At 41.6% G+C, this 18,547-nt stretch overlaps 1 protein-coding gene across 4 annotated transcripts in view; it reads right to left on the reverse strand.

Moving 5' to 3' along the window:
- Nucleotides 1-399: 399 nt before the first annotated feature.
- The window catches only part of EFEMP1 (EGF containing fibulin extracellular matrix protein 1), an 84,522-nt gene continuing 66,374 nt past the window's right edge, over nucleotides 400-18,547 (reverse strand). For 2 of the 4 annotated variants that reach the window (XM_060249309.1, XM_060249317.1), the window contains 7 exons: nucleotides 14,218-14,340; nucleotides 11,913-12,032; nucleotides 4,343-4,462; nucleotides 3,116-3,235; nucleotides 2,044-2,167; nucleotides 1,735-1,930; nucleotides 400-587 (listed from right to left, as the gene is read on the reverse strand). In XM_060249309.1, the coding sequence (XP_060105292.1) occupies nucleotides 429-587; nucleotides 1,735-1,930; nucleotides 2,044-2,167; nucleotides 3,116-3,235; nucleotides 4,343-4,462; nucleotides 11,913-12,032; nucleotides 14,218-14,340 (962 nt within the window). In that variant the 3' untranslated portion in view covers nucleotides 400-428. The remainder of the gene's footprint in view (nucleotides 588-1,734; nucleotides 1,931-2,043; nucleotides 2,168-3,115; nucleotides 3,236-4,342; nucleotides 4,463-11,912; nucleotides 12,033-14,217; nucleotides 14,341-18,547) is intronic. The other 2 variants (XM_060249324.1, XM_060249333.1) reach the window with 2 other exon arrangements.

Genomic DNA, 18,547 nt, shown 5'->3' on the forward strand with positions numbered 1-18,547 from the left:
TAAAACAAACCTGAATCTTACAGTAGAAGAGTATTAGTTTTTAAAAGGTTTTTTTTTAAATCACAGAAGCTCTGTTTTTGACAGTAACCTGCTATTCTAGGAAAAGGATCACATATTATAAAATCATATAAGCAAAGATATTTTGTTATAGGTAGGTGCCAGATAAAGGTATCATTATACAGAGAGGAGGAAATGCAATCTTTATACAAAAAAAGTGGCAATGCCCAGGTTATATTATGAAACACGTATACTACTTCTGAACTATACAAGGCAAAAGCATGATTACAGGTACTGATTTCCTTAATAAAGTTTTTTTCTTAAAAAACCAAAAACAAATGTAAAATCTATAAATAAAGTCATAAGTGCTTCATTTAAGAGGATAATTCTTTGGCTGCTCTGGGTGTGGGCAAAGGACTTAGTTGCAGTGCCTAAAATGAATATGGTCCTACAATTAGCGTTAACCTCAGGACTGAACTCGACCGATAATTCATGTTATTGACTGTCAGCATCTCCAGGTCAATGATATGTTCTCGTGGCCCCGATAATGGTTTCACCAATACAAGCATTGCACTCACTGGGCTTGTTTGCTGAAAGACAAAAAATTTAAAACTTTTCAGTTAGAAATATGCAACTTTTTTTCTGAGCAGTTTTAAACATTTACTAGTATGCCTTTTTAAAAATTTATTATTGATTATGACAGAGATACATTTTGAAGATTTTTGTCAAATTGCTTAGCATGCTGGAAAGTTCCATGCATAAAAACTACCCACCTGTAGAAAGGAGACAGGCTGTAGTTCAGTCTTCCCAACATACTGGGTTTCTTAAAGTAGGGAATTTTTAAAGGGGAGAAGGATTCAAGTGTGTAATCTCCCTCCAGCATTCTAAAATCGTATCAGAGGGGATGCCTTCATGTATTTCCTTTTGAACATGTCAATCAAATCTAAGACAAAAGTCAGGTTCCCCTTGCTTGTGCCCTCCATTTATGTTTAAAAATAAATATACATCCATCCTTCCACTTGAGGAAAGTAGGAAAAACTCCAACACAAATGTGAAATGGTTAGAGCACAGGACTAGGATTTTGGAGATGAAGATCAGGAGCCTCACTGCCATGGAAACTTGCTGGATGACCTTGGGCCAGTGACAAACTCAGCTTAACCTACCTCACAGGGCTGTTGTGAGGAGAAAATGGAAAAGGAAAAAATGTTGTGGAGGAAAGTGGAGTAGAAATTAAGTAAATAAATATTAAATAAAAATGATGCAATTACAGCATATATAAAGTTTATGTCTCATTCTTTTCCCTGCAATGTAGATTCCAGAGAATGGCAAATGATGCAAGCCTACCTCCTCTGAGCCTGTAGATTGCCTAGATTGGAGAGCACTTCCCAAACTTAAGTAAGGATTCAGATGCCTCACTATCTGCGCCACTGTGGCAGATTGCCAGATGCAGGAGCAACCAGTCTGATCTCTGGGCTCTGCTGTGCCATCTGTGCAGATGGCTAGAAGGTAGTACTGTAGCTATCAGTTCAGCATGGATCAGGTGACATAAGGAGCCAATAGGGTTTCCCATAAATCCACGAAACTGCTGACATTGACCTAGCATTTTAGTCTTAAGCGACTGTCATTCAGGAATGAAATTATTTGTGAACTCCCCATGTCTATATGACTGCCTTTTTGCCTCTAGAACACCACACCTGAACCGAAAAGTAATTTTCGGACCACACTCAGAATACTCACTCTCAAAAAGAAGTCTCCATTCTCATTTCCAGACTTGATCCGAAATGTATTAATAGTATTGGGGAAAATGGTGGTTGCCTGGATTTGGAAGATATCAGATGGCACGGATCTATCTGAGCGGATGCTCATATATTTGTGTACAATGGAATATGGCAGGTCTCGACAAAGGGGATTGGACACTGGACAGACACAGCGACTGTAAAAGAAACCACAACGACTGAAAAACGAACTCCATCCATGTGCAGACTGTTCAGTTTTTAACTTTGAAAACAATGCTTGTTAAGGACTTGCTAGGATAGTTTCCCTTACTTTTCTGATGCAAGGACGTAAGGCTCTTGACAAGGATTCCTTGGATAACAGCGATACCCACCGTGGTAATTCCAACACATTTCATCCTCCCGGCATTCATTACCCACCTCACATTCATTTATATCTAAATTAGGAAAGAAAGGAAACAACAAAAGCAAGTTTTCAAAAAACATTAAGTGAAGAAGAGATGACAAAAGTTTGGCCTAATAGGACTCTATTAAATGAACCATTAAAGTCCACGCTAAGGGCTAATTTGCACATGCAGAGGACTGGTATGTGTGAATGGACCATCACAGACATAACTCTGCAGGTAGCTTTGCATGTCCCCTCACAACACAATAATATTTAAAGTAGTCAATTCACATATTCAGGGAAGAACAAAACTTCCACACTTTGGTTTTGCCTGCTAACCCTAATATAGGGGCTGGACATAAGAACATAAGACCAATGGTCCATCTAGTCCAGCATTCTGTCACACATAGTGGCCAACCAGTTCCTCACACAGTGGCCAATGAAAGGGCATAGAGGCCAAGGCCTTCTCCTGATGTTGCCTCCTGGCTCTGGGATTCAGAAGCCTTGTGCCTCTGAATGTGGAGGCTTCCCTCAGTCACCATAGCTAATAGCCATTGACAGGCCTGTCCTCTGTGAATTTATCTAATCCCACTTCAAAGCTTTTTATTCCTGTGGCCATCACTACATCCTCTGGCAGTGAATGCCACACCCACAGAATCAATTGGCAGGCAGTACAGGAGTGTATAACCTTTCCATCAACTGCTGATTATCACTTACAACTCTCCCCCCTGGCCTTTTCAGTCTAGCTGGCTCTGAGATTGGACATAAAGCAAGGCAACAGAGAGGTTGTGGGGGAAGAGCTGGTGAAGAGGAGGAGCATTAAACCAGCCCTCTTCCACCTACCTATTCTCCATGACTTAAGACTACCAAATTCTTTTGCATTAATCAGATTTGTACCATGCAGAGATGCCTTTGTGACAACTAAGCACTTTAGTTATCTATGGTTTTTATGGTTTATAGATTGCTGTTAATCTTGCAGACATAAAAGAAGCATGCTCACCTTGACAGTTTATCCCTCTGACCAGCTGGTACCCATCGGGGCACACGCAGGAGTACCTTCCTGGTTCATTGACACACTGATATTGGCATCTAAAGGTGGACATTCTGCATTCATCAACATCTGCAAAATAGTGACATAGTTTGAAGTGATGGCAAAAACAAAAGAAAACAACCATTCAGTGCTAGAATAAAACACACCCAGATTCAGGGCCTATAGCAAAGTGTCTTTCCCAGCCTTGACACAGGAAATTCTTAAAGTGGAGATGCTAACGGTAACAACTGAAGCTTGTACATGCAAAACATGTTCTATTAATTGAACAATGGGCCCACTGCAAAGTGAAGGATATATTGATTTCAAACAGAAATAATTAACTAAAGTTATTCAAGGCATTTTTACTCCATACTTTCAGCTAAATTCTAATGAGGAGCTTACACAAGTTAAAACAATATAAAAACAGCCCTAAAATAGCAAAAAAGCAACACACCAAACCAAAAAAGCAACATACAACTGGTAATACAGGCCACACAGAAACCGACCACATGTAGTTCATAATACAGAAAACTGTATCATAAGAACTACCAATAGTAAACATGATAAAACCGTGAAAGCCAACATCAGAAGGGCAACTCCAAGGCTTTTTTTTTTTTTTTTGAGCAGGAACGCACAGGAATGCAGTTCCGGTTGGCTTGTTGGCAGGGGGCATGGCCTAATATGCAAATGAGTTTCTGCTGGACTTTTTCTACAGAAAAGCCCCATGCGAAACAATGGTGATGTCAGGGAGTTGTGGGGGAATATGCAAATGAGTTCCTGCTGGGCTTTTTCTACAAAGATAGCCCTGGACAACTTGAATAATGAAACAACACCTATTAAAACCACCATGCCACTATCAACCATTTTCAAATCAGTCCAGATAACTGGGAGCTTTTGGTGCCAGGATGACAGCTGCAGGGAGGCAGTGTGTGCTTAATTCTTCCAATAAAATCAACAGGACTTCAAAGTGTTTAACTTTGGCTGGATCAGAAGGCAGGGAATATAGCTGCTAGGGAACTTGCTAATAAAAGCTCTCTTTCAAACCTCGGCTTCGGATGAAAGATCAAGAACAACTTAGTGTGTCTTTGGCCTTGTATCACCAGCGCTATGCAAGCTCAACTGAAGGGGCTCCCTGCTTCCCTTCCCCCCACCTCCCACATCCTTTGCAAATCACCGATCTAGAAAACAGAAGCTCACCGTCACAGTTGATTCTGTCAGGGCTTAACTCAAAGCCCTGATTGCACTGGCAGAGGAAGGAGCCGACGATATTGTAGCACAGTTGTGCACATGAGTTGGTGGTGTCACATTCGTTTATGTCTAAAAAGGATATGTAACAAAAATCTTTACACACAGCTAGATCTTCTCTTGAGTGGTACTTATGCTCATTCACCAGACAGTTAAGATACATTTGAAAAGCTGCCTTATACTGAGTCAGGACAATTTATGTAGCTGAAGACTGGAATCCAGCTCTGAAAGTCTCTGGCAGAGTTTCTGCAGCCCTGCTTCTGCAGATCTATTACCCCTGGAAATTATTTTTGAAAGCATGCACATGCAAATCCAGGCTGCAGGCTTTATTTATGTATTTAAAACAGTTACATTCCATATCTTCAGAGATGTGCCTGAGGTGCCTCCAGGGCTGGCTCTGCCAGTAGGCACACTAGGTGATTGCCTAGGGTGCTGGCTTTCTGGGGGTGCCAAATTGGGCACCCCATGTGACTTGGTGACATTATCATTACCGGGGGGGGGGGGGTTGCCAGAAGCTAGCCTTGCCTAGGGTGCCAGACAGTCTAGGGCTGGCCCTGGGTGCCTCACAGAATAAAGCAAGATAAAATCATACAAAACAAACATATTTAACAACCCTGAAAAGCCAGCCAATAAAGGAACACAAAAATCAAGATGCACAAAGTACATAAAAACCCAGAGCATTTACAACTTCATGCGTGCATATAGGTTTTTGGCAGGAAGTATGCCCACCATACCTGATTTTCCCATGAAACTGTGATTTAGGACTAAGCTATACATGATACTGGCAGATTCTAGGGTTGCCAGGTCTGTGTTGGAAAATACCTGGAGACTTTGGGGGTGGATCTGGGAAAGGGTGGGGTTTGGGGAGGGGCCTCAGCATGGTACAATGCCATAGAGACCACCCTTCAAAGCAGCCATTTTCTCCAGGGCAGCTGATCTCTGCCAGCTGGAGATCAGTTGTAAAAGCAAGGGATCTCCAGGCCCCACCTGGAGGCTGGCAGCCCTAGTAGATTCATGTCATTTTTTAAAGGGGGAAAGGAGACAGAAGGGGGTGTGTGTTAATCTGGATCAGGATCATGACACTCTTTCCCTGTAAACCATTTTTCTCAACCTCAGTCCCTACCCCCTAAGATGTATGCCAATTCTTCCTACCTTTTCTAATTTGACCTCTAACTTGTGAACCAAGTGACCAATTTCAAATTGTTAAGCACTGCTAGATAGTTAATAAATCCCCCTACAAATCTGTAACCCTAACAATGCCTCTGTCCATTGTTTCCATGATAGTTCTGCATATCCAAGTACAAACTGGGTCACTCAGGATGGATGAGTAGCAGTTGTCTCTAGAGGTCTAAACAGGGAAGCTTTTTAACAGTAACTCTTTTTTTTTTTGCTAACATAGCTGGTCAGTAAAGTTATACTTTTTGTGGACATGCACAAAGTTGGTCTAGCAGTCAGAAGAGAACTGACTATTGTTGCAGTCTTTTACTGCCATTTTATTTGATATGGGCAGGAAAACTCATAACATAAAATCAGCGGTCAGGTAGGCTATGCATGCACTTGGTGTCAGTACTGAGCTACAGGAATCCACTGAGCAGGAGTTCAAAGCCAGTTGTCACAAGATATTGCTTTTATCCAAACAGACTCTCACCCCCACCTGGAATCCTTTGCAGTCCTTTCAGGTGTGTGTGTTTATGGGAGAGCCTACAAGTGGCCTGGGTGGGTGGGTGAGGAAACACCAGAGCCTAGGAACTCTTCTCAGACAACGGCACAATATCCTTGGCCTGCAGTGGCGTACACAGCACCAAGGGTTCCTGATTTTAGCCATGTCACTCAGAATGAAACGAAATGTGACACTGGGTATTTGTGATTGAAACTCCAATATACAATTTTGCCTCAAAAAAACCAAACAAACACAAACAGCCACAGGGAATCTGATAAGAATGAGGGGAAAGGTACATGTATCTCTCCCATGCGCTTTCTCGATTGAAACTGACACCCTCCCAAGTGTTCTTAATACAGGAACATTTCAGGTATCTCTTGGCCATCTCTCACTGTATTATTTTCTGTCTAAGAATGTCAGAAATGTCCCATTTGCTGAGCCATGGAAAAGAGCAACTAGGCAATATGGGGGCCAAACTGACTAGGGAATGATTTTTTTTGCCTGTTCTTTGTATTTGGATACAAGAACAAGCATCATCCCTCACCCCCATTCCACCACCTACACTTTTTTTGCCCATGAGGATTGGATTGTCCATTTACTCTAGGAAAAGAATTCCCACCAGCAAAAAAGTTGTTTCAGGGAAAAAGAGTCTACTCTAATATATATTAACGGCCCTGTGGCGCAGAGTGGTAAAGCAGCAGTACTGTGGTCTGAACTCTCTGCTCATGACCTGAGTTCGATCCTGGTGGAAGCTGTATTCAGGTAGCCGACCTGAGGTTGACTCAGTCTTCCATCCTTCCAAGGTCGGTAAAATGAGTACCCAGCTTGCTGGGGGGAAAGTGTTAAAAGACTGGGGAAGGCAATGGCAAACCACCCCGTAAAAAGTCTGCCGTGAAAATGTTACGAAAGCAATGTCATCCCAGAGTTGGCAATGACTGGTGCTTGCACAGGGGACCTTTCCCTTTCCCTAATATATAACAGTTTTCCAGAAATGTTTCATGTGGCCATTTAATGCCACATTCCAGCATTTCTCCCATCCCCTACTATGGTTTTTATTTTTTTGGACCAGGTTTATAAATAATTGCTGCAAGGAACACATACTGATAAGGCTTCTCAGCACGCCACTGTTTTAAGATTTATCTGAAGTTATTTATTACCTTGGAGGTCTATTATCTTAAAATTCCACTACATTTACGACACAAGTCTCACACACTAGTAGATCAGTTTGCAGTGCTTGAGAGCATTAACACATTGCAAAATGGTCATATTTATTTTTCCTAAATGCAATTTCTCCTCCCTTCCATTTTTATTCCCATTTTAAGAGCATATATGATGGCACAACAATATGAAAGCAAGCAGGAATTTCAGAAGTAAAGTTTAGGTATGTAGCCCTGCAATAAAAGATCACTGTAATGCTCTCTACATGGGGCTACCCTTGACCCTGACCCGGAAGCTACAGCTAGTGCAGAACGCTGCGGCACAGCTGTTAATGGTGCTCCCTTGATGCACAGGCTACCTATTGTGTTCTGAGTCCGTTTCAAGGTGTTGGTATTGACCGTTAAAGCTCTTTATGGTCAAGGGTCTGCCTGTGTATGGGACCACCTTTCTCCACATGTTCCCCAGAGAGCACTGCGTTCAGGGATGCAAAACCTACTGTCCATCCCTGGACCAAAGGAGGCCAGGCTAGGACCTTCTTGGTGACAGCACCAGAAATGTGGAATGCCCTCCTAGAGGCCATAAGAGCCCTGCGGGATCTCTCTACTTTCTGCAGGGCCTGCAACACTGAATTGTTTTGACAGGCCTTTAACATCTAAACTGGGAGAGGACTGCCACCCCTCATTGCTAAAGAGCTATGGTTACTATAGGACCACCATCAGGAAAGAAGAGCCCACCTATATTGAAGTGTACAGCACCACAGAATGGTTTTTTAAATTGTAATTGTATTTTATTGGTTTTAAATTGTAATTACAAATGTCTGAATTGAATTGATTGTTAGCTGCCCTGAGTTTGCTTGTGGAGAGGGTAGGTTAGAAATTTAAAGTAATAAATAAATAAATAAATAAATAAATAAATAAATAAATAAAATTACTGCAATGAGGTTTATGTGGGACTACCCTAAAAGTGTGTCTGGAAGCAACAGTTGGTATAGAATGCTGCATCCAGACCACTGACTGGTGTGGCTCACAGAGACTGTAGCACTCTATTCACACCGGCTCCCGGTTTGTTTCTGGGCCAACTTCAATGTGCTGGTATAGACTTTAAGGCCCTATGTGGCTTGGGAGCAGTATGACTGCCTACTCCCATATGAATGTATTGGACCTCTATGGTAATCTTTGGAAGCCATTTCAGTAGGTTTTGGCCTTGCCTCAACAGTAACAGTCCATTTACTTGTATCTTATAGAACTTAATGGAAGCCTCTCCTACCTGAAGCGTCATCCATTCCTTTGCAAAGGCCCATCCAGTATTCCATTTCTTGTGTGACTGAAATTGATTTCCAGTATTCACAATATACCAATAGTGTCAGAACCACTATACTGGTACAAACTCTCAATGGGATGTCAATGGGATCATCAGGGAACCTAGGAACATGCTTGTGTTGTGATTACTTCCTATGCCTTGTTAACCATAGGGAAACTGGGCTAACACTGGTGTGGGCTCCGTCTGCATAGTCCTGGGCTTCTTACATTAATGTGGGGTGACTAGGGAAGGGACCTGAAGGAGAAAAGTGTGGTAGCCTGATGCAGAGTGTGTGTGTGGGTTTATGGGGTAGTAAGGCAAAAGGTATAAACATGGGAACAGGAGAAGGAGAAAAAGAAGAATGGTTGGATTTGTGGAAAAACTATTTGAAACTGATATGTAACCTGACAAGAAATCTAGGAAGCATGGAAGTGAGGTGGGTTTACTTGACACACAGACTATTTTGTGGACAGAAACAGGCCTGTGCCTGCAGGACAGCTCTTCTAGGTATGCCAAATAACTCTTGCCAGCCAACACTAGCTGAGACACCTGACAAAGCATGTGTGGTCTTTGGGACTGTGCTAGCTGCCTCTTGTTCTGTTTTCTATGAAGAGCAAGTATTCTTCATCTTTATTCCAGAGTTCTTTCTCTCCTTGGGTACAGCTGAGTATTTGTGGAACAGTTTCACCTACCTAAAAGTTTCCCATGTGCTAATATTACAGATTATCTAATGAAGTTGTTTCTAACTTGATGCATTCCAGTGTTTTTTTGCATTTTCCATCTTTTATTTGTTGCGGTATTTTACATCTATAATGCAACTACAAAGCTAGTCTGTCCTATGTGGATTATGTTCTACTGTCCCATATATATGTGATTTAGGATCACTTAGGAATTCTGCTGCCAGTGAACATGTTAAGTAAGCTGAGAAATACAAGTAGCCAGGAAAAGGAATGCAATATATATACTGCTGGCACTGGGGAGCTACAGTTCATTGAGGGAACCATGAATTCCAACATGTACTGTGACATACTGAAGCAGAGCATGATCCCCTTCCTTCAGAGACTGGGCCACAGGGCAGTATTCAAACATGATAACGACCCCAAACACACCTCCAAAATGACCACTGCCTTGCTAAAGAAGTTGAGGGTAAAGGTGATGGACTGGCCAAGCATGTCTCCAGACCTAAACCCTATTGAGCATCTGTGGGGCATCCTTAAATGGAAGGTGGAGGTGTGCAAGGTCTCTAACATCCACCAGCTACGTGATGCCGTCATGGAGGAGTGGAAGAGGACTCCAGTGGCAACCTGTGATGCTCTGGTGAACTCTATGCCAAAGAGGGTTAAGGCAGTGCTGGAAAATAATGGTGGCCACACAAAATATTGACCCTTTGGACCCCATTCGGACATTATCACTTAGGGGTGTACTCACTTCTGTTGCCAGCAGTTTAGACATTAATGGTTGTGTGTTGCGTAATTTTGAGGGGACACCACATTTACACTGTTATACAAGCTGCAGACTCACTACTTTACATTGTAGCCAAGTGTCATTTCTTCAGTGTTGTCACATGAAAAGATATACTTAAATATTTACAAAACTTGAGGGGGTGTACTCACTTCTGTGACATACTGTATACCTTTGCTGGTATTTTCCAGGTATTTATTTAGCTGAATCAGATTAGAGAATCTGATTTGGGTACTGAAATAGCTGTGCCTGAATAAAAGCCAATATTATTTGATTTTTATTCAGGTGTGGCTAGAAGGCATTTAAGAGACTGTGGACTCTTTAAATGCCTTCTAAGTTTAAATGCCACCACAGCAGAGCAACTCAGTGAGTGAACTCAGAAGGCATTTAAAGTTTAGCTTTAAATGTCTTCTGAACTCCATTATACCCTATGGGGATGGTCCCTACACGGCAGGTGTGTCAAACACATGGCCTGAGGGCCGGATCAGGCCCCCAGAGGACTCCTATCAGGCCTGCGAGTAATTCACTGTTATCTGCGTCCTTCTCTCTCTCTTGCTTCCTTCTGCATTACAGCTTGCTTTGCCAGGCTTGCTCACTAGCACAGGAGCTACAGAGCAAAGCCTCTGTTTTCTTCATTAGCTGACCAGCACATGAAGCAACTTAAGTACAAACGCTCACAATGCTAGCCATTTCATGTTTTCCCCTGGATCTTAGGCTCAGAGCATTGACCATGAGATTTCTGCAATGAATGTCAATAAATCAAAAGTAAGTTTGCAACTTATAGACATGCACCTGAACAACACCTGAACAGCATACACAAGATTGCTACAGCACAGACATTGTCTCCAGATTTTGATACAATAATTCAAAGCAAGTAGTGTCAATTATCAGAAAATGTTATATAAACAAAATGTTGCAAGGGTGCTAATCTTTTAAGCATGTTTTAAGTTTTGAAAAAAAACTTTAATTGTGTTATTTGTGTCCTCTATAAAATGTATATCTCCGTTACCTGGCATTGCATTTTATGACACACATGGCTCAGCCCGACAAGGTCTCATTTATATCAGATCCATCCCTCATAACAAAAGAGTTTGACGCTCCTGCTATAGGGTATAATGTTGAATAAATTCGGGTTTCTCATATATTTACCCAATACAATATTGATTCTAATACAATACAATACTGATACACCCAAATTTATTCAACTCCATTATGCCATATGGGGATGGCCCTATTGGGTAAAATGGAGTTGAAAAAATTTGGGTTTCCCAAATATCTACCCAAATCCCAATAAAAAGGTAAAGGTAGTACCCTGTGCAAACACCAAGTCATTACTGACCCAAGAGGTGACATCACATCACAATGTTTTCTTGTTATGGGTTGTGAGCAGAACTTGTGACTTTTTGTTATGGGTTGTGAGCAGAACTTGGACTGCAATACTGCAGCTTATCACTGTGCACCACAATACTGATATTAGGATTTGGAAATATTCAGGAATGCCAATATTTTCCTGATCCAATAGACTCAAACTGAAAAAATCCCAACTTTTTTGCACATCGCTAGGTGTGAAATGGTCATGGTTCTTTGTATCTTTTAAAAGAGACAAGAATGGTAGCATGTGATGTCCTGGGGTGCGGTGGTTAGACTACTGAAGGCTTGAACCTGAAAGGGTGATGAGGGTGGAAGGCACTCTGTGTGAGTGGAAATGGTCACCACAGTGTTTTTATTGTTTTTAATTTGCACTTCAAACTGTATTTTTATTTGGCATTTTTAGGAGCAGAGGTTGCCCCAGGTTTTAAAAGTCCCCTATGAACACATAAATGTCCAGTTTCTTATAGAACCTTTTGTTGTGAAAAGTTACTTAGAAGGCAGTGGAAATGTCTTTAGATATGCCTTTCTATGTCCAGAGCTGCTAATTTCTTTGGAATTATCAAAAGTGCTCACCTGCACAAGTATGATTGTCAGCTGCTAACTGAAAACCACTGTTACACTGGCAATAATATGAGCCAGGGACGTTCACACACCGATGGTGGCAAAATGGAGGTAGTATACATTCATCTATGTCTAAATTACCACAAAAAGAACAAAAGAAAAACAAATTATCATTACATAAATTCAGTTAATAAATTTCAGACGGAAGGTGCCAAAATAAATTATTACCCCTCCTCCAACATCTTTCAGTAGTCACTCTGAAGTTAATGAAGAAAATCATTAATTAAAACAGGTAAATCAGGGAGAAGCCTGAAAGTGTTAGGGTCTCAATTAAAGATGGGCATGAACCTCATCATGAACCTAATTTCCTGACAAAAATTGCTGCTTCATGGTTTGCAAACTGGAAGTTCATGTCCATCCCTATCTATGACTCCCTCACAACCCTTCACGTAGTTTTGGAGGGTCATGGCGAGAACTGGGGTGGGGGGGGGAGCAAGAGGGATTGCTGAAATGGCTTGAATCCATTTCAGCCTAAGAGTGGGGATGGTGTGCCCATCAGCTGTTAGGCTAAAACAGATACAAGCCATTTCAGTGATGCCTTTTGCTTCCCCCCACTTTCAAGTGTACCCTTTAAATGGCTTTTGCAAGCCATGCATGAGTGAAGTCCAAGTGGTAATTTCACCCAGAAGTGGCGAACTCACCAATTCGACTTCACTCGCATGTGGTACTCATCTGCAAAAGCTATTTAAAGGGAATGTTCCCTTTAATTGGCTTTTGCAAGATCTTCCCCCTTTCCATTCTGCTGGCCTCAGGGAGCCACTGCCAGCAGAAAGGTGGGAGGGAAGATCTTATTCCAAACCTCACGAACTGAACTGGTTTGGTAAATTGTTGGGCTCACAAACCACAAATTGGGATGAATCTCCATTTTCCAGGTTTGTGCTCTATGCCTGTAATTATGTCACAAAATCAGAAAATAAGGGTAAAACTATACACAGTGCAGGAGGCCAGTAATGAGATTCTCCACCTTCTTTTTAATTAAATCAGCTGCTCCACATGGGTTCTTGTAAGATAAGGGAACTGGTGTTGGAGAGGGGATGTTTATCCTTTTGTTTCCATGATATGTCACTGAATGTCAGTGGGGTGTGATTAGAGTACTGAAGGCTCAAAGTCCTGCTTGCCATAAAACTCACTAGGTGATCTCAAAGCCAAGTCAAACCTACTCCACAGAATTGTTGTAAGGATGAATTGAAGGAGCTTCTGTGAAGAACAGCAGGATAGAAATATGACAATGAATACATTTAAATTGCTCCTTCACCCAACCAAAGGTTCAAGTCCAATGGAGGGAATGACAGGGAGAGTCTGAAGACTGACTTCTAATCAATGTAGGCCATAAAGGTCTTAGTATGCTTAGATTCTCTTGATACATAACACATGAAGCTGCCTATCACTGGTCTATCAAGGTCAGGATTGTCTGCTCTGACCAGCAGCAGCTCTCCAGGGTCTCAGGCACAGGTCTTTCACTGCCTACTCCTCTTAATCAGAAATGCTGAGGATTGAAATTGGGACCTTCTGCATGCCAAGCAGACTCTTAACCACTGAGCCATAGCCCCTTCCTTCCAGTTTTGGCCACTGTTGTGCTCGCTGTCCTATCACCACCTTGTCTTACTTGCCATCCTCTTTATCCTGGGAGATAGCTGAGTAGAGTGGAAAGTTGTAAATTTATGTCTATGGCTGGCAACATACAAATCTAAGGAAAAGATCAGATTGACATGTAGCTCAAATGTGTAGCTCTAAAGTACCTATGGCAAACTGAACATGTACAGCAGTGCTGCTCTATCTTTTGTGGTACAAGGTCTATTTGCAAAGCACCATGGCAACCTCCTTCATCTTAATACCAAAAATGTTCCAGTGCAAGACTGCATTGGGACATGGGTCCCATGCAGTAACTAGGCTTCCCAATGCACTGTTTTAAAGATGCAGTAGATGAGTGTCAGGACCCTCTCCACACCTTCTGAATACATCTAGTTATGCTACTTCAGCTTGGGGAGCATGAATCCAGCACTTCCATCCATTGATCCTGATTGAAAGCATTAGAGCAGGGATAAAAAAAGAGACTATATAAATTGTGACATAAGACATGAATTTGTTCATTTTTTCTAAAAATACAGAGGGAAACACATGTAACCTGCTCTGAGTCCTTAAGGCAGAAAAAACTGAAATGTAAGCAAATAAAGAAACATAAAAGGATCTGATGTCAAAAGGTCTGCAAATCAATCTTGCCAGCCATTGTATAGCTTGTTTACCATGAAATACTTACCAATACACTGGTCCCCTCGCTTCTGATACCCAGGAAGACATTGGCAGACAAATGATCCTCTTAAGTTGACGCATAACTGATCCGATCGGCAGTTATGAGTGCCTGCTGTACACTCATCAATATCTTTTTAAAAACAAGCAAACAAAAAAGACAGCATAGTTACAGACTTTGGAAAGAGAGCACTGACTTTTCTACTCTTTGCCTTCCATTAAAGGCATGCAGCAGAATCATAGATTCGAGATTTGATTCATGTTAACTGAGTGGGTTAGTTGTGGCTTTCCTGTGATTGAATCCCATGGTGCACTAGTAATGCTTGGATGAACATCAGCCTCACTAGGTTAGACTTGCTGATGTGCTTAAGTCCAATGTGATGCAGCCAAATATGTAACTTTTCCTCATTCTGATGCAAAGTGGAATCCAGACATAAGGAAATAGTAGCCCTCCAGTCATTAATGAAATAGGCGTCAAATAGCTCCTGTTCTTTGTAACCCCATTCCCATAATGAATGACAACTATGATCCATGAATGTTCCCCTGCAGAAGCAAAACAGTATTGCCTCCTAACTCTAAATTTATGTCATGGCAACACTGCATAAATATTATTTATTTCAAGACTTGTAAATGGATGTGCCACTGATTGCCTATGGTGAGTCAGAAATCTCCAGGCCATCAAGCAAGCAAGCTTTTGCAAAATAAAGAGATTCAGTTCTTTTGATTCATGTCACCAAATATGCCACAAGTCATGGACAGGCCTATTTATATAAAAGACTTTTGGGCTAGTAGTTTGTCTGGGATTATTTGCAAGGCAGATTTATGGATTTATTTGGACTTGTATCACACACCTATCCCCTCTACAGGAGAGAGGCTAAAACTAAGCAAAATCCAATCTTAAAAGACTATTCAGAGCAACCTTTTTGAAAGACAATGAGCTGGACGTCAATGAGAAACCAGAAACCGAAGCAATCTGTATATATAGGATATGAAAGAACAATTGCACTCTGTATGTGTGTGTGTGTGATTATGCCCACTGGTCCAATCCTTGACACAGTCATCAGACCTTCTCTAGAAAGACTTTATGCATTTGCATCTAGTTTCTTCTACAGAGAGGCTGATGAACCCCCTGCCCTCAGTATTCATTCTACTTAAGAAAGTCATGGGAGAAGAATAACAATAACAAAGCATCCCCTCAGATCACAGTGATTTGAATTTTTGATGAATTAAATATTTTAGCAATCTATAATTTAACCTTCGTAAATTCTTCCTTCACTGATTAAAAGATTTAACATAAAACAAACTTGTACTGTTAAATCTTTTGTACTGTGTTTGTGTGCAGTTCCCCAGTTTTATTCCTGTTATAATTCAGTTCAGGGCAGTGACAAGATTTTCTTTTGGCATCTGACACCAACTGAAAGCCTCTAAGCTGAATAAACAAATTCCTCAAAACTAGTTTACAAATCCCAGTTGAACTTTCCATGTGTGTCCAGTAACTGGGGACCAGTGGCAGATTCCAGGTGGGGCCTTGGGGAAAAAAAGGGGGGAAAGGATGAAAACAAATGAAAACAAAGTTGATCACAACACTCAAATCACAAATAGAACCATCAATTATTTGACTTTATTCTTTATGATTGTCCTCTGTCCCCTTGCCACACACACACTTTACAAAGCTAAATATTTTCCAACAAGCTTCCTTCCTATCTCAGAGCTTGAAAGAAACTTTCTTTCCTTCTTCCTTTGAACAGATGACTGTAACTAATTCTTTAATGCTGACTCACTATGAAAGAAGTATGCAGAAAACAGTGTAAGGTGGAATGGAACATTCTTGTTAAGGTAATATGTACATGTGTATATATTTATCAAGTTTATGTGTGTGCAAGAGGGCTGTATACTAAATATTGCATGAACCTATACAGTGCACATGTGTGTACAATGCACTGCAGGATCCCAGCTTGGCCATCTAATGGGGGGGGGGGAGGGCTGGTTTTATTCTTGCTGCAATGGTGTCAGATCCAGTGAAATGCTTTATCTGTTGCCATTCTAGTACACCAGCTGCTCCCAACGGTCTCATCCATTAATATATGGACAGCCCCATCCTAGGTTTGGTTCTTTGGTTAAACCAGTGCATGACAGAATGCTGGGCAAGTGGCATTTTATATACAGAGAAGCTAATCTTTTTAAATAAATAATCCCATTAATAGTATAAGGAAATGGTAAGTTAGACACCTAAAACCTCATTTTGCTCCTCAGTGATGAAACTGTCCTCCTGACTCAAGCATGCGTACCTGTGTAAAAAAAGATGTTAGCATGAGAAAGGGAGAAAAGGGAGGATGTGAAGAGGGCTTCCTCATTTTGTCATCTTTTCTCTCTCATACACATATTTCTCTTTCCCCACCCTTCCTTCTGAATCACCTATTTTTGCAAGTAAATGGAGAGGATATTTTTGATAATGCACTTCTTCCAAAGCAAAAGCTACACATGTCCTCTGCTCCCACATAAAAAACAGAAGATATAGGAAAAGGGTAGAAGAGAGGAAGAGGTCATGTTGCCCCCAAAGCCCCCCCCCCCGAGAATTGTATCTGGTGAACCCCAAAATATTTTAGTATAGGAAAGTCAGAGGCTTGAGTGAACCCATCTTTCTGATAACAAGAAAGAGTATCTCAATTAAGGCATGTATTCTCTTAGGCACATTCAAGAGGAGATAGGCTGGCTGCCATGAGACTCAGCTCTTATTAAACAGGAAGGAAAGGAAAGGTCCCCTGTGCAAGCACCAGTCGTTTCTGACTCTAGGGTGATGTTGCTTTCACAACATTTTCATGGTAGACTTTTACGGGGTGGTTTGCCATTGCCTTCCCCAGTCTTTTACACTCTCCGCCCCCCCAAACAAGCTGGGTACTCATTTTACTGACCTTGGAATGATGGAAGGTTGAGTCAACCTTGGGCCAGCTACCTGAATCCAGCTTCCGCCGGAATCGAACTCAGGTCGTAAGCAGAGAATTCAGACCACATTATTATATAATGTATATAATTATTATATAATGCGGCAGTTATTAAACAAGGGGTACATTAATCAAAGTTCCTATATGTGATCCTCCCAGACTCCTCATACTGTGGTAATGAGTACCCACCCATGTTTGCTGGAGAATAATCTTCCTTCCCAGAATCTTCCTTTCAGTTCTTCCTGGAAAATCAGCCCATCTCCTTGACAATTGTCACTAGGCACAAGTTGTACTTGCTACCCAGTTAACTCTACTATGATGAGCCACACATATCTCCCCCTCCCTTTATATCACTTAGGGACATCGCTCAACAGCAACCCTCCAAAAATGAAATTTAAATGTCCTATGGCAGCTTTGGGTTTGACCTCTCCACCAATGGGGACTAAGATCCTAAAAATCCACTAATTGCAGTGCAAACCTTTCCCCTGCCACCACAAGCAACTGGATCCTGAATTTTGGCTTGACAGCTGTGAGGATCTTAATTCTGCACCAATTTTGGCCAACAACACTGCTCCTCCTATCTAAACCTAGATGAATTTCAGAGCAAAAAAGGGGCTTGCCAAGCTTTCTATTTTGGTAGTCAATCCTGGACCCAAGTCTTCTTCTATCACTAATGACACAAAATCACTGGCCTTCCTCATCAAGACAAGCAGCGTGTACTTCCCCCCTCTCTCATTCTGCTTCTTTTCTTGAAGTCTGCCCTTCATGTCTTTCTATCTGCTGTTGTCTCTTAGCTTCACCACCTCCTTGCTCTTTGCCAGTCAGCATTATAGCCAACTAGTCTTCTCCCATGATATCCCCACAAGATTAAGGACTCCTTTCCTTTCTGTCCTGAAAACCCTTCCCCACTTCACATCTTCTGCTGTTTTTGTGGGGTGGGGTACCCTAAACCTCTCCCTGCTCCTGTGGTTAGTTTTTCTCCAAACTAGCTACTGGGGGGAACACAAAGTAACTTAGGGTTTAATTTAAAACTACAACTGAACACTAGGATTGCACAACAGTGAATGAACTGGATTGCAAGTAAATTGCCATTTAACACAGTTCAGTCTTGCACGGCTGTCATTTTACATTTCTGGCCATTCTGTATCTTGCTTAGGTCATTTATTGACCTAAGTTTTCTGCTTATGCATTTTGTCTCCTTTACTCCCCTGAAATACTCATGTTCGCTAAAGCCCTGAACTGCGGATACAACACAGCCTGGTTCTCTTTCCCCACGGCCACTTTGAAGTTGTTTAGCAACTAGTGTTTCTAATAACCAGGCCTCTTCCTTAAGTAACATTCATCCTTACTATACTATGAGTCAGGTGACTTTTCTATTTATTGCTAAAATATTTAGCT

This window comes from Heteronotia binoei, chromosome 1, assembly GCF_032191835.1.
Source record: "Heteronotia binoei isolate CCM8104 ecotype False Entrance Well chromosome 1, APGP_CSIRO_Hbin_v1, whole genome shotgun sequence".
NCBI lineage: Eukaryota > Metazoa > Chordata > Lepidosauria > Squamata > Gekkonidae > Heteronotia > Heteronotia binoei.